Genomic DNA, 15567 nt, shown 5'->3' on the forward strand with positions numbered 1-15567 from the left:
CTGTTATTCTACCCATGGCTGCGGAAGGAAGAGCTAAGGCAAGCAGTCAGCAGCTTTTACTGCATGAGCTGCTGTTAGGCAGAAAGGGGGGGGATAGCTCCTGTTGGGGTGGTGGGGGGGAAGAGGGGTCTGTGCTTGTCAAGGGCAACCCCCAAGGTCATAGCCCACCTTTTAGGAGAATTAGCAGGGTAAGTATGTGGGATTACGTGAATAGGGCCTGAGTAAGATGCACTGTTGAAGTGTTGGTGCAGACTCGATGGACTGAATGGCCTCCTTCTGCACTGTAAGGATTCTAAGCCAGTCTCAGTGAGAAAACCCCTGAAGAAAATGATTTGGAAACATGTGCAAAGGAAGTTTGGGGAGCCTTTGAAAGTTTAAAAGGCACCTCATCATCACGTGACAGGGGAGCACCTGGACTTTGATTACCAAACTGTAAATTCATCTAGAATGCAGTAACGATGTTAAAGCGTGTAAACTCTCTGTGCACAGCACCCCCACATAATGTGCACCCTTTTACAAATGAGTCAAATGTAGTTTGTTCAGGTTTCTCATATCAAAGATTTAATGCAACAACAGCCCTGAGTGGTTCGGTGCTCCGAAACACAGACCTCCTCACTGTTTGATTCTAAACTTCCCCGGAATAAGAACCTGATCTGAAACACTCCTAATTTTCTCACTCCCAGTTGGCACCAGTCACCCTGATTAGCTATTAGCAGAATTTCTACTGACTGCGCAAAGAGATAATGAATTTAAAAGCAGAGAGGTTAAAGGTTCAATTTACCACTCTGGTATAAAATGAGCGCAAGAAAACAGGAATTTCAGCCAAGTGAAGCCTGAGACACAGTTATCAATGATAAAGAAGATGTGGATTTTTCTTTTCCTTTTGTGTATTTGCTCATCCTGTTCTGCAGTTCAATACAGACTACGGGCTGAGAAACTAATGAAAGAGACTCCTCTGATAGATGGGTGAGTGAAATCTATTCTTATGTAATAATGCCAAATATAAACTTGCTCAAAAGTCATCAAGCTAGACTTCCAGTGAATTCTCACACAAAGACCCTGACATTCATTTAGGTATCCATAGCTTTCAACATTCTTGGTCATCTTACCCAATGAAATTTTCTTGATACGTGTTCTTGAAAATTGATCAAGGAAAGTTCAAATGCCACTAGAATTTCCTCACCCATCATTGACTTTTTTATTAGGAGAGATTTTGATTTCTACCCAAGCATAATGCAAGCTATGTGTTTATCCATGGAAGTTACCTTGTTCATTAGGGGTGCAATAAACGCCTGGCACCAAGGGGGCCTTCTCTGCAGCTAGAAGTTGGCAGCCATTCGATTTCCGGGCATGCCTTCAGAACGCATTTGAGCAAATATAGGGTCGAATAATGCCCTTCAGAGCCCATTGCTGTTTTGACTACCTCCTGCTGTCAATCACCAACCATGGACAATGCAAGCTGGGCAATGATAATTTCCAGCAATAATTAGAAGGATCTTCAGCTGCAGTGAGGGTCCCTGGATTCTGCTTTGAGGGACATTTTAATGGAAGTTGTTTGTGGCAAATGCACGTCATAGGCATTTATATATATGTTCCATTTGGGTATAAGGTCTGTGCGTGTATTGCTTCCTGCTTCTTATTATTGATGAAACTGATAGCCCTTCCCTTAATGCTGCAGCTTAGGCTCCTGCCCTGCCTGCTTTCCCACCTGAGATCACTGAGCTGCCTGTTGGGGAATGCATTTCATGGTGGCATCTTGCCGACCACATTATAATGAGGATCCAGGAACATAACTGGTTGGATCCCATGCTGACTCCCACAGGCAGTTGTCGTGTACATCCCACCTGAATAACATTTGAAAGGAAAATCACCTATCACCTCACATCAAATCGTAATTGTGGTGAAGCCAAATCAGTCTCTTTGAGAGCTTTGTCTCGAACTGTAGCGACAGCTACAGTAAATTAAGGTTGTCAGTGTAGCATGTTCCTTATAGTTTTCACACTACTTTGGCCAATATTCATCAAAATATTGCAAATATTTTAAAGAACATTGAAACAGAAAATTCCCCTTACGACAATTATTTAAAAGGTAAATTCTCTTTGTGAGAAATAATCTGATTGACTTTATCATGAGGTCAGAAAAGGTGTTAAGTTATCGAATGCCATTAGACACAAGTGACAATAATAGTTTGATGCAATTTATCTGATATCATGTTTGTTTGTGAACAAATAATAAAAACTTTGCCATTTTCATGTGAAAACTGTGGCTCTTTCATCCCAACCCTTGATCTCCTGTCCTTATTTTGTTAATGCTATGTGAGAAGCAACAGCACCACCATAAGATTAACAATGGATTCAGGATTGTCAAAGGCTGCATCCCACTTTCCCGATGTTTCCCTTGATGTTTTGCCAAGGACTGTGAGGAGGCAAAGAGGTAGAATCTTCATCAATAATGGGAGAAAGAAACCAGTTGCCACCATGAAGACTGGGGTATCCAGAAGGTCAGCAGCAGACGCCTTGAGCTGTGTTCCTGAGCGCAGCAGTACTTCAATAACCTAGGAAGGTCACAAAAGGTTGTACACTCACCTACAACCTGCCGTAGGCGACAAACAACCCCCACCTCACTCTGCCTTGTCAAGCCTAATGCATCGTATCACCGCTCATACACATTTAGCTTGCAAGCGTACTCATTCTTTTCTTTCTAGATACTTCTTCACATCCCCATCTATTTATCTATCATTATCACTCATCCTTATCCTTCTGAAGTTTAACATCTCTCCCTTCCAGTCACCCTCACCAAACACACTCCATCAGGTCAGCACACACCATCACAGTCAGTCAGTCTGCTCATCCTCCACTGCAGAAGAAGGGAGTGCAGAATGCAAAAGAGAGGGGAACTTCACAGATGCCGCCCAGAGGAAGCACTGGACAATCATGGCACCTCAGTGTGCTTGGCCATTAGAGATGGTGAGATTCCAGCTTCCTGCTGACAGAATGAAACTTAAAGCACACATGTGTTATATGAAACTTTGTTACGTTGACTTGATTTAGGCAGTGAATTAAATATGATTACCTCCAGAATGGTAAGTTGCAAGTCTTCTCAAAACTAACTCATATCGTTCATCTCTTATTCATGCATGCAGCAGTCTTCCAGGAATCTCCTGGATGTTGAATCCTCAGAGGAGCTGAATCCTTCTGAAGGAACATTATCATGGGCCTCATGCTTTGTGTGCACCTGCTCACACACTTCAGTGGGACCAGTTAGACTGATCGTTATTATTCATCTGGTCACTCAGTGGAGAGGCCGCACAGAAGAATGCAGCCATCTCCAAGCTCTGCTCAGCTGGACACAGATGCTGTATCTCAAAAGCCATGATGAAAAGTAATTGAGGAGCTACAGAGAATGTCCATTGTACTCGCAAAATCTTCCACACTTACCAAAGTTAAAGTTAAAGTTTATTTATTAGTCACAAGTAAGGTTTATATTAACACTGTAATGAAGTTACTGTGAAATTCCCCTAGTCGCCACACTCTGGCGCATGTTTGGGTACACTGAGGGAGAATTTGGCATGGTCAGTCCACCTAACCAGCACGTCTTTTGGACTGTGGGGGGAAACCAGAGCACCTGGAGGAAACCCACGCAGACATGGGGAGAACGTGATCCAAGTCGAGATTCGAACCCACTCTGTGAGGCAGCAGTGCTAACCACTGTGCCACCGTGCTGTACTATCTACAATTTAAAAAAGGATGGAGCAGAGAACTTCATACACAAGTGTGATGATGTTGCAGGGCATTACAATGATGCCTTCTTGCATGGATAAAGTGGCCAGTTCCATATGGTAATCACTCAAGTCCATGCCAACTTTGACAATGGCTGTGCATGTCTATTGCCTTAAATAGAATGGCAGATACGTTACCACACTGATTAGCATCAAACTGTCCAGCAGAGTGGTTGCAGTGAAGTGTGGCTGGACCCTGAGAAGGTTGGAAAAAGAGGACCTGGAAATGAGGACTCAATTCAAAATGCTTCCGTTACTCATCCATTGACATTCCCCTCCATCACTAACTAACTGCATCTTGTCCAAATGCTTGAGTTTGTCCTTGCGCAGGTACTGGTGGGACAGTATTTGGCAAGGCTCTCAAAGCCCCAGAGACATCAGTCAAGAACATCTCAACATTCGGAACAGAATCTGAGCAGGAGGGAAAGGAAGACAAAAAGCTTGTGGTTCACCAAGAGCATGCACATTTAAAAAGAAAGGAATAAATGGGTCATTTTCCGAATGGCAATCAGTGACTAGTGTGGTACCACAGGGATCAGTGCCAGGACCCTAGTTATTCACAATGTATATTAATGGTTTAGATTAGGGAACTAGATGTAACATCTCCAAATTTGCAGATGACTCAAAGCTGGGTGGGAGGGTGAGCTGTGAGGAGGATGCAGAGGTGCTTCAGTATGATTTGGACATGTTGAGTGACTGGGTAAATGAATGGCAGATGCTGTATGATGTGGATAAATGGACGTCATCCACTTTGGTCGCAAAAACAGGAAGGCAGATTATTATCTGAATGGCTATAGATTGAGAGGGGGAAATAGAACATAGAGAACATAGAACAGTACAGCACAGAACAGGCCCTTCGGCCCACGATGTTGTGCCGAGCTTTATCTGAAATGCCGAGCTTTATCTGAAAAATAAAGAAATGTCCTTGTGCACCAGTTTTTGAAGGTAAGCATGCAGATGCAGCAGGCGTAAAGAAGGTAATTGGTATTTTGGCCTTCATAGCGAGAGGATTTGAGTACAGGAGCAGGGATGTCTTGCTGCAATTATCCAGGGCCTTGGTGAGGCCACACCTGGAATACTGTGTGCAGTTTTGGTCTCCTTATATAAGAAAGGATGTTCTTGCCACAGAGGGAGTGCAGGGAAGGTTTGCCAGGGTGATTCCTGGGATGGTGGGACTGATATATGAAGAGAGATTGTTTCAGTTAGTATTATATTCAGAAGAATGAGTGGGGAATCTCATAGAAACCTATAAAATTCTAGCAGGACTAGACTGGGTAGATGCAGGAAGGATGTTCCCAGTGGCGGGGGAGAGGGGGTTGGGGGGGTTTGTGGGGGGGGAGGGCTGGTGTGGGAGGGCGTGGCAGCGTCCAGAATCAACAGTCACAGTCTAAGAATAAGGGGTAAACATTTTAGGACTGAGATGAGACATGTCTTCACCCAGAGAATGATGAGCCAGTGGAATTCACTACCACAGAAAGCAGTTGTGGCCAAACATTGTATGTTTTCAAGAAGAAATTAGATATAACACATGAGGCGAAGGGGACCAAAGGATATATGGGGAAGGCAGGTTCAGGCTGTTGAGTTGGACTATCAGCCATGTTCATAATGAATGGTGGAACAGTCTGGAAGGGTTAAATGGTTCACTCCTTCCTGCTTCTATGTTTCTGTGTTATACTGCTTTCATCTTTAACTTGCCTCAATTTAGGTGATGTTAGTTCATTGCTGATGGATTTTTTACACCTAGATCTTTCATAGGCCGCTTCTCATGTGGTGACAGATGAGATATGACATCTAAAGCCATATTTCTCCTTGGTTTATATTTCAGTGTAAACACATAAGCTTGAAGCCACAAGAGGAACCTCAGCAATCTTGCTGATGCTCTTCACAGATTTTTCATGAAGATCTGTTCTAGTGTTTGATGATCACTCCCCAAAATGAACTTTCTCCCATCGAGATAGGCGTAGGATTCCTTGCATCAGACTTTACTCTTTCTATATTGGCATATCAGGTCTGAGCTGATCTGAGAGATTTGGATGCAAATACTTTCCCTCTTGTGGCAAGGCCACTCCCAGTCCTCTTGCAAAAGCATCTACTTGCAGAATGGCAGGTTGCTTTCTGTTGTCATGTGACAGGCGTGGATACTTGCATACTCTTTGTTTATTTTTTTAATGAGTGTCACAAGTAGGCTTACATTAACACTGCAATGAAGTTACTGTGAAAATCCCCTGGTCACCACACTCCGGTGCCTGTTCGGGTACACTGAGGGAGAATTTAGCATGGCCAATGCACCTAACCAGCATGTCTTTCGGACTGTGGGAGGAAACCAGAGAACCCGGAGAAAACCCACGCAGACACGGGGAGAAAACCCACACAGACAGTGACCCAAGCTGGGAAGCGAACCTGGGTCCCTGGCGCTGTGAGGCAGCAATGCCAATCACTGTACCGCCGTGCCGTGCATGAGCTTAGAGTTTGCTGCAGCCTCTCCCGTGTGACTCTGAGCACTGATATTCAACATGTTCTCTCATCAGCTCTCATTGGCTTGCTACGTGTTCTGAAATGTGGGAATTAACTCATTCTGGCTCATTTTAAGACTAAAAGGTAGCCACAGGAATTAATACTAATGAATGTTGACAACAGCAAAGATTCCTTGTCAAGCTTCCTGTTTCAGTAGCCATATTTGGCATCAAGCTTGCTGAAAGCTTTTGCTCTGCTGGTGTGATCTCTTCCTGTGCTGAAGCAGAGGAGTAAAGATTTCTCTTTATTACTTGATTAAGATCTTTGGTATGGAAGCAAATTCACAGCCATCCATTTGACTTCACTCTTATCATGACGGAATTTACCCAATCTGTAAGCTCTGTGACTCTGACAATCACTTTCTTTTCTTCCACCTCTTGGAATTATCTTTCAAGCGTTCCTTTTTACTTTACGTGGGAAATTAATCACTGGCTTCTTCTGTGGATCTATGGTCATGTGATACTCCAAATCTTCAATGTATCCAACTGCCTCATCAAAACACTCGGGATACATTCACACCAGGGCGGGGATCCTCCCAGGTATGTGTGCGGGGAGAGGTTAATGGGCCCGGAGACTTCAGGCCGGGCCCGCTAATAAGATTATGATCTTCATTTAAATACTTAAAGTAGCTCTGCGCTGATTTCCAGCGTGGAGCTGGCGCTGCCAGAACTCCGGGGCCCGGAGACGCACAGAGGCCATGGTGCCCAGCAAGAAGCGCACTAAATGCCCCCCGCCTGAATCTCCCGCTAGAGCAGCACAGCAGGCTGGGAGAATCCCCCCAGATCTTTCTCAATTCCCTTGGTAAGATGCTTCCCAATGGGTTTACTAACTTCACCCACCAATAAAACCACCTTTACCTCATCATTTACTGAAATCAACCTCACAACAATTCAGCCCTCAGGTAGCAGGAGCACCTGTTCCAGGGACGAGAAACATGCAGTTGATGTTTTTTCCCTTTGAGTGTCTCTCTGATTTGGATCATTCCTTGCTGTGGAATCTCAGTTCCACCATACGCAGCCAGTGTGATTCCACTCTATTTCAGAGCAACTTTCTTTGGGGGACTATTTTCTTTTTGACTTTCAGGATAGATTTTTTGGTGCAATCTGAATGGGACTCTGTGCCCCGGTATCAAGCTTCAGTGTCAGGCTTGTGGCAGTGCAATTATTTCTCACCTTATTTCAGATCTGAATGATTGTGTAGATTTCTTTCCTCTGGATACTATCTCATCTTAATATCCCATGTAGGTGTTTGGTTCCAATGTTTATTGTGTCTTCAAGCTCACCATCGTCTTCCAGGGAATGGATGTTTTGGTTTCCTACTTTTCTCATTCGTCCCATGCCTCTGCCTCTAGTAACACCTTGGCCATTTCTTTGTTCTGGACATTGGGCTTTCTAAAGTTTGTGCAGTTTGATCCGTATTTCCTTCTATCTGTGAACTCACAGTCATCCAAAGTTCTGGAGCATCTTTCTCTCTGTCTGGTGTGCATTCTTTTGTTGCTATTTTACAGCATCAGTCCTGCTGACCTTTATCTTCACTTAATTGAAGGCTAGCCATTTGATTATTCACCATGTCTATCTGTCTGCTTGTGGTTCCCTGTGCTGTTGAACTGTTGAAATTTACACGTCCTTTCCAATGAGAGTTCTTTGTATATCAGGGTGCGCAGAGTCCCAAAACTACCAGCCTTTCATCCATCCCCCACTTACATTTCTCATTCTCATTAGGACATTGTCAACAGGCTCACCTGGTTCCTCCTCCATTGCTCTGAAATTCATATCAGTAGATCCAACTTTGACTGGAGATGTGTGGTGAATTTCTCAAAGTTTTTGTCTGAGTTTTTATCACTCACTTCCCGACTGCTGAAAAGATCTAAATCTTGATATCCTTCCGACAAAAGGATGTAGCTGACTCCTCTTCACTCAAGCCTGTCAGAAAATCACTTAATATCAGTCGACATTTCTGTTTTATCTTCTCAAATGTTTCCACAGCATTGTCAGCCTCCCAGTTTGTCCTGGGCCGGGGTTGTGTGCTCATTGTTAGGGTGGCAGCCATCTCTCATTTTGCACAATTCACTCAGTTTTCACACTCTGGTACTAATTCAGGTTGATTTTTCATAATCTAATTCAGCAACTTATCACATTTATAATGTTTTACTCACAAACACCTGCTGCCATATGTTAAGTCTTGAGGATCCCAGAAGTTCAAAATAGTCACATGTATTGGCACAGATACTGGAGCTTTCATCAAGTATATTTTTCCATGTGTGTGGTGGAATGATACATTGTAGGTTCAGCGCACAGACTGTAGAACAGTGCTGAGTGATGTGGCAGCCTGGCTATACATGTGCATGACAATATAGTTCCTAAATCACTCTGGAATGATATAACAATATTCCAGGGGGATCTCTTGCCTCCTGGCAGCCACATGCTCCCAAGACCGGAGGTGTCAGGGACTGCCACAGATTGACAGCATCTACAACTGCCTGGGAATCTCGTGCGCGCCAGCTGCACATTAATGGAGTGGAAACTTCTGCAGTTTATCAACCAGTTTGAATCTGGATAGCTTTGTGGATTTTTTAATTCATTAGTGGGAGATGGGCGTCATTGGCTGGCCAACATTTATTGTAAGAAGTTTAACAACACCAGGTTAAAGTCCAACAGGTTTATTTGGTAGCAAAAGCCACACAAGCTTTCGGAGCTCTAAGCTCCTTCTTCAGGTGAGTGGGAATTCTGTTCACAAACAGAGCATATAAAGACACAGACTCAATTTACATGAATAATGGTTGGAATGCGAATACTTACAACTAATCAAGTCTTTAAGAAACAAAACAATGTGAGTGGAGAGAGCATCAAGACAGGCTAAAAAGATGTGTATTGTCTCCAGACATTAGCTGAGTTTCTGGATTAATAGTTTAGCGATAATACCACGAGGCCATCACTTCCCCGCTATGCACACAGCTCCGTACCTGTGGGAAGACAAGCCCAGACGCAAACCCGAGAGCCCACTCTGTCTGATCGGTGTAACAGGCAAAATTAATCTAATAGTCAGTCGCTCATGAGTTGCCGACTGGGACTTCCTGATTTAATTCTGGATGAGATTTGGAAGGATCTGGAGGCAAATAAATTGAGGTGATGTTGCTGTTAACTGCGACAGGTGAAGCATAAACACCACGTCCCGCAGGGATAGGGCCTTCTCCCAGGCTATATGTATTTGACCCACCTGACAAGACAATCAGAGCCTCCTGGAACACCTGCTGTTCCAACATAACAAGGAAACTCTGGGCAGAATCTTACCAAAAAATGGGTGTGAGGATCTGACTGAAAACCGGCCTGTGAGAAACAGGCAGCTTTTCTCTCCAGATCTGATGACACTTGATCAAAATAAAGAAGGGGGATGTACTTCACACCATCATTTTGAGGGGTGGGGCCTAAGGCATAGCCGGTTACACAGAGACCAGGGCACCTTTTTAAAGGGTGCTCTGATCTGAGCAAAATCTAACCATCAGGAATTTCCCCCAACAGCCATCACCAGCATTTACCTCCCCACCCCCATCATCACTGGCATCTCCCTCTCCCCCCTCCCCAAACATCCCCGGCATCTCCCCCCTCAACCCTGTCATCGCTGGCACCTCCCCCCTCACCCCCATCATCGCTGGCATCTCCCCCCTCCCCGATCATCCCCAGCATCTCCCCCCTCACCCCCATCATCCCCAGCATCTCCTCCCTCACCCCGTCATCGCTGGCATCTCCCCCCCATCATCGCTGGCATCTCCCCCCTCACCCCCATCATCACTGGAATCCCCCCCTCCCCCCCATCATCGCTGACATCTCCCCCTAACCCCCGACATCACTGGCATCTCCTCCCTCACCCCTGTCATCGCTGACATCTCCCCCCAAACCCCCGTCATCACTGGTATTTCCCCCCTCACCCCCATCATCGCTGGCATCTCCCCCTTACCCCCATCATCGCTGGCATCTCCTCCCTCACCCCGTCATCGCTGGCATCTCCCCCCTCATCCCCGTCATCGCTGGAATCCCCCCCTCCACCCCCGTCATCGCTGGCATCTCCCCCCTCACCCCCGTCATCACTGGCATCCCCCCCTCCACCCCTGCTATCGCTGGCATCTCCCCCCTCACTTCCCTCAATACTGGCAGCTCCCTTCCTTGCATCGTCAGCATCTTCTTCTCCCCCCTCCTCACGCCATCATTACCAGCATCCCCTCACCACCCACATCCCCCAGAACAATGCCGGCATCTCCACTCCCCCCAAATCCGTCCCACCATCAAAAATAAATGAGTCCTCGCACGTGAGGCTTCCCCTCGGTCCCACCCCTAGCTCTGCCCCTGTATTTTGGGAAGTGCCTCGGGTGAGCTGAACCCATCTCCTGCTCCTTTCTTTGCCCCCTCCCCTCTCTGCCCCCTCCCCTCTCTGCCCCCTCCCCTCTCTGCCCCCTCCCCTCTCTGCCCCCTCCCCTCTCTGCCCCCACCCCTCTCTGCCCCCACCCCTCTCTGCCCCCACCCCTCTCTGCCCCCACCCCTCTCTGCCCCCACCCCTCTCTGCCCCCTCCCCTCTCTGCCCCCTCCCCTCTCTGCCCCCTCCCCTCTCTGCCCCCTCCCCTCTCTGCCCCCTCCCCTCTATGCCCCCTCCCCTCTATGCCCCCTCCCCTCTATGCCCCCTCCCCTCTCTGCCCCCTCCCCTCTCTGCCCCCTCCCCTCTCTGCCCCCTCCCCTCTCTGCCCTCCTCTCTCTGCACCCCCCTCTCTGCCCCCTCCCCTCTCTGCCCCCTCCCCTCCCTGCCCTCCCCTCTCTGCCCTCCCCTCTCTGCCCTTCCCCTCTCTGCCCTTCCCCTCTCTGCCCCCTCCCCTCTCTGCCCTCCCCTCTCTGCCTCCTCCACTACTCTGCCCTCCCCTACTCTGCCCTTCCCCTCTCTGCCCTTCCCCACTCTGCCCTTCCCCACTCTGCCCCCTCCCCACTCTGCCCCCTCCCCACTCTGCCCCCTCCCCACTCTGCCCCCTCCCCTCTCTGCCCACTCCCCTCTATGCCCACTCCCCTCTATGCCCACTCCCCTCTATGCCCACTCCCCTCTATGCCCACTCCCCTCTATGCCCACTCCCCTCTATGCCCACTCCCCTCTATGCCCACTCCCCTCTATGCCCACTCCCCTCTATGCCCACTCCCCTCTATGCCCACTCCCCTCTATGCCCACTCCCTTCTATGCCCACTCCCCTCTATGCCCACTCCCCTCTATGCCCACTCCCCTCTATGCCCACTCCCCTCTATGCCCACTCCCCTCTATGCCCACTCCCCTCTATGCCCCCTCCCCTCTATGCCCCCTCCCCTCTCTGCCCTCCCCTCTCTGCCCTCCCCTCTCTGCCCCCTCCCCTCTCTGCCCCCTCCCCTCTCTGTCCCCTCCCCTCTCTGCCCTCCCCTCTCTGCCCTCCCCTCTCTGCCCTACCCCTCTCTGCCCTTCTCCCTCTGCCCCCTCCCCACTCTACCCCTCCCCTCTCTGCCCCCTCCCCTCTCTGCCCCTCTCCCCTCTCTGCCCCTCTCCCCTCTCTGCCCCTCTCCCCTCTCTGCCCCCTCCCCTCTCTGCCCCCTCCCCTCTCTGCCCCCTCCCCTCTCTGCCCCCTCCCCTCTCTGCCCCCTCCCCTCTCTCCCCCCTCCCCTCTCTCCCCCCTCCCCTCTCTGCCCCCTCCCCTCTCTGCCCCCTCCCCTCTCTGCCCCCTCCCCTCTCTGCCCCCTCCCCTCTCTGCCCCCTCCCCTCTCTGCCCCCTCCCCTCTCTGCCCCCTCCCCTCTCTGCCCCCTCCCCTCTCTGCCCCCTCCCCTCTCTGCCCCCTCCCCTCTCTGCCCCCTCCCCTCTCTGCCCCCTCCCCTCTCTGCCCCCTCCCCTCTCTGCCCCCTCCCCTCTCTGCCCCCTCCCCTCTCTGCCCCCTCCCCTCTCTGCCCCCTCCCCTCTCTGCCCCCTCCCCTCTCTGCCCCCTCCCCTCTCTGCCCCCTCCCCTCTCTGCCCCCTCCCCTCTCTGCCCCCTCCCCTCTCTGCCCCCTCCCCTCTCTGCCCCCTCCCCTCTCTGCCCCCTCCCCTCTCTGCCCCCTCCCCTCTCTGCCCCCTCCCCTCTCTGCCCCCTCCCCTCTCTGCCCCCTCCCCTCTCTGCCCCCTCCCCTCTCTGCCCCCTCCCCTCTCTGCCCCCTCCCCTCTCTGCCCCCTCCCCTCTCTGTCCCCTCCCCTCTCTGCCCCCTCCCCTCTCTGCCCCCTCCCCTCTCTGCCCCCTCCCCTCTCTGCCCTACCCCTCTCTGCCCCCTCCCCTCTCTGCCCCCTCCCCTCTCTGCCCCCTCCCCTATCTGCCCCCTCCCCTCTCTGCCCCCTCCCCTCTCTGCCCCCTCCCTTCTCTGCCCCCTCCCCTCTCTGCCCCCTCCCCTCTCTGCCCCCTCCCCTCTCTGCCCCCTCCCCTCTCTGCCCCCTCCCCTCTCTGCCCCCTCCCCTCTCTGCCCCCTCCCCTCTCTGCCCCCTCCCCTCTCTGCCCCCTCCCCTCTCTGCCCCCTCCCCTCTCTGCCCCCTCCCCTCTCTGCCCCCTCCCCTCTCTGCCCCCTCCCCTCTCTGCCCCCTCCCCTCTCTGCCCCCTCCCCACTCTGCCCCCTCCCCACTCTGCCCCCCCTCTCTGCCCCCTCCCCTCCCCCCCCCTCTTTGCCCCTCCCCCCTTCTGCAGAGTTGTGCTCAGCCTGCTTGTGACAATAATAAACAAATTTTAAAACTTATTTCAACTGGTATCCGAATTTCAGAGAAAAGAAAAGTCACCTGTACTTCTAAGAGTTAAGGTTCTTTTTCAATGCGTAATTCTTTAAAAACTCCAGATGTGTCCACAACTCAAGGACATTAAAATAGCTTTTCAAAATCCTCTGAAAATTAAATTGTTTTGCACACTTCCTGATTTATCAGAAATTCATAGAATTCCTACAGTACAGAAGGAGGCCATTCGGCCCAGTGAGTCTGTACCGATCACAATCCCACCCAGGTCCTATTCCCGTAACCCTCATTTACCCTGCTAATCCCCCTGACACGAAGGGGCAATTTAACATGGCCAATCAATCTAACCCACACATCTTTGGAGTGTGGGAGGAAACCCGCACCATTGCAGGGAGAATGTGCAAACTCCACACAGACAGTCACCCGAGGCTGGAGTTGGACTTGGTCCCTGGTGCTGTGAGGCAGCAGTGCTAACCACTATGCCACCGTGCCGTCCATATTGTAACGAAGTGTATCAAAAGTAATTTGTCACAACTGATCTTGACAGTATGTTTTCTAAATTCAGACACAATGACCTCCCGTGGCAACTTCTCAAACGTTACAACAACCAACTGAGCAAGGTGGACCTGAACAAACTGAATGGAACCCACACCAATATCCCCAAGTTGAGAGATGGTCTTATAGGAGGACAGGTATTCAGTTTGCTTATTCGATTTTCACATTAATATTCAACATCCAAGATTAGATTTGCTCGGCAGGTGAAAGATAAGGGAATGAAGGGATAGGGAAATAAAGTGGGTAAATATGATTGAACTATTTGTCTGCACAAAAGTAATCGCAAGCATAAACCAGTTAGGCTGAAAGGCCTGTTTCCAAGATGCAGCTTCTGTGGATTACCAACATTAATTCTGAAGAAACACTGACTTCATGGCAGTTAGAATAGTGAAAAGTCTGATACATTTTCCCCAGGCTGAATCCATGTAACCATCATGGTGGAGAGGCAATGACTTAGTGGGGACCTGAGTTCAAATCCCATGATGACAGATGGTGAAATTTGAATTAAAAAACATCTGGAATTAAGAATCTACTGATGGCCTTGAAACCATTGTCGATTGTTGTAAAAACCCATCTGGTTCACTTCTGTACTTCAGGGAAGGGAATTTGCCATCCTTACCTGGTCTGACCTACATGTCAGTCCAGAACCACAGCAGTGTCTTCAATGCCCTCAGGGATGGGTAATAAATGCTGGCCCAGCCAGCGACAATCCAAATCCGTGAATGACTAAATAAAAGTCACTTTATAAACAACAACAACCTTTATCACAGAAAAAAACACCTCCCAATGCTTCACAGAGATGCAAGCAAAAGATAACTAATGCAATTTGGCCAGTAAGGCTAAGCAAATGCAACACTAATCATGGCTTATATTCATGATGCACTGAGTTAGGAGGACAATAACTTACCATAGAAAGAACCAAAATATCTGCAATGAGGAAGAATCTAGTCCAGCATCTTACTCTGGGTTTTCTGGAAGTCTTATTAGAATTTGGAACAATAGGCATTTGAATTTGCTTGTACTAGTTTCCACACAAAGATATATAAAAGTTATTGGAAAGATATTGCAAGATGCCAGGAGAATGAGAAGGCAGGTGAATGAATAATTGGAGCTTAGTTGGTGAAAACTGCACACAATTATTTGAATCACTATGTTTTCTGATTTAAGAAAAGAAAGTACTAACAGTGGGACAGGTATTATAAAGGGAAGTGACAGAGGCAGAGACAGTCAATGCGACCTCCATCTCCTCAGGTACTGTAAAATGGCACCTGTAAAGCTTTAATGGCCTTAGTATTGGTCAAAAGTTCCCATGTATCTCCTGGTAGGAATTCTAGTGGTATGACTCACTTCCATACATATTATAAACCTCACAGAATAAATAATCAGTATTAGGACCTCTTGTGTCTTTCTGCTTGCAAAGGGATTGGTGGCCCACTAAAGGGCAACCATAGAGGAAGGATCAGCCAGAATAGGAACATTAAGTGTGTTTGAGGAGAAAATAATGTCAGCCCTCAGAATGCACACGGCAGAGGAAGTGAGAAATGGGGAAGTAAGCTTTGAGTTGTCAAAAGTGTGTTGATGCACACAGGATCAAGTTATAATACCCACTGGGGATTGTTGTTATTTCCAGATGTTCAAATGTACAGCTTATGATGATACTGTGTTATTTTGATATATTTTATGTGTGAGGTGGGGTTGCTTTAGGAGGCAGTGTTTTGTTGCAGGAGTTGATTTGTCTGGTAAACATGCAGTAGATGCTACGAATACAGGCTAATAATTGTTTTAGCTAGGAATGTGTTACTTTGTAGAGTTAATGGACCTTTTGTTTATTTAGGTTCTCCTGGACTTTTAGACTAGGTATGCAGAATCACATGAGTTTTTGATTAGGTTGATTGACAGGGACAGAGTAATGTGACTAATGGGAGGAGCTAAGCTTGCAGCAGAGACCAGTTTCAATTTCATTTTTAAAATATAAGCAGTT

The 15567-nt window shown here is 48.6% G+C and overlaps 1 protein-coding gene across 1 annotated transcript in view; it reads left to right on the forward strand.

Annotated features, from left to right (window-relative positions):
• The first annotated feature begins 826 nt into the window (after positions 1–826).
• Positions 827–15567, forward strand: part of dpep1 (dipeptidase 1) — a 37355-nt gene continuing 22614 nt past the window's right edge. Inside the window, exons 1-2 of the mRNA XM_078210238.1 lie at positions 827–966; positions 13597–13723. Coding sequence (XP_078066364.1) covers positions 851–966; positions 13597–13723 — 243 coding nt within the window. The 5' untranslated portion in view covers positions 827–850. The remainder of the gene's footprint in view (positions 967–13596; positions 13724–15567) is intronic.

This window comes from Mustelus asterias, chromosome 4 (assembly GCF_964213995.1).
Source record: "Mustelus asterias chromosome 4, sMusAst1.hap1.1, whole genome shotgun sequence".
Lineage (NCBI taxonomy): Eukaryota > Metazoa > Chordata > Chondrichthyes > Carcharhiniformes > Triakidae > Mustelus > Mustelus asterias.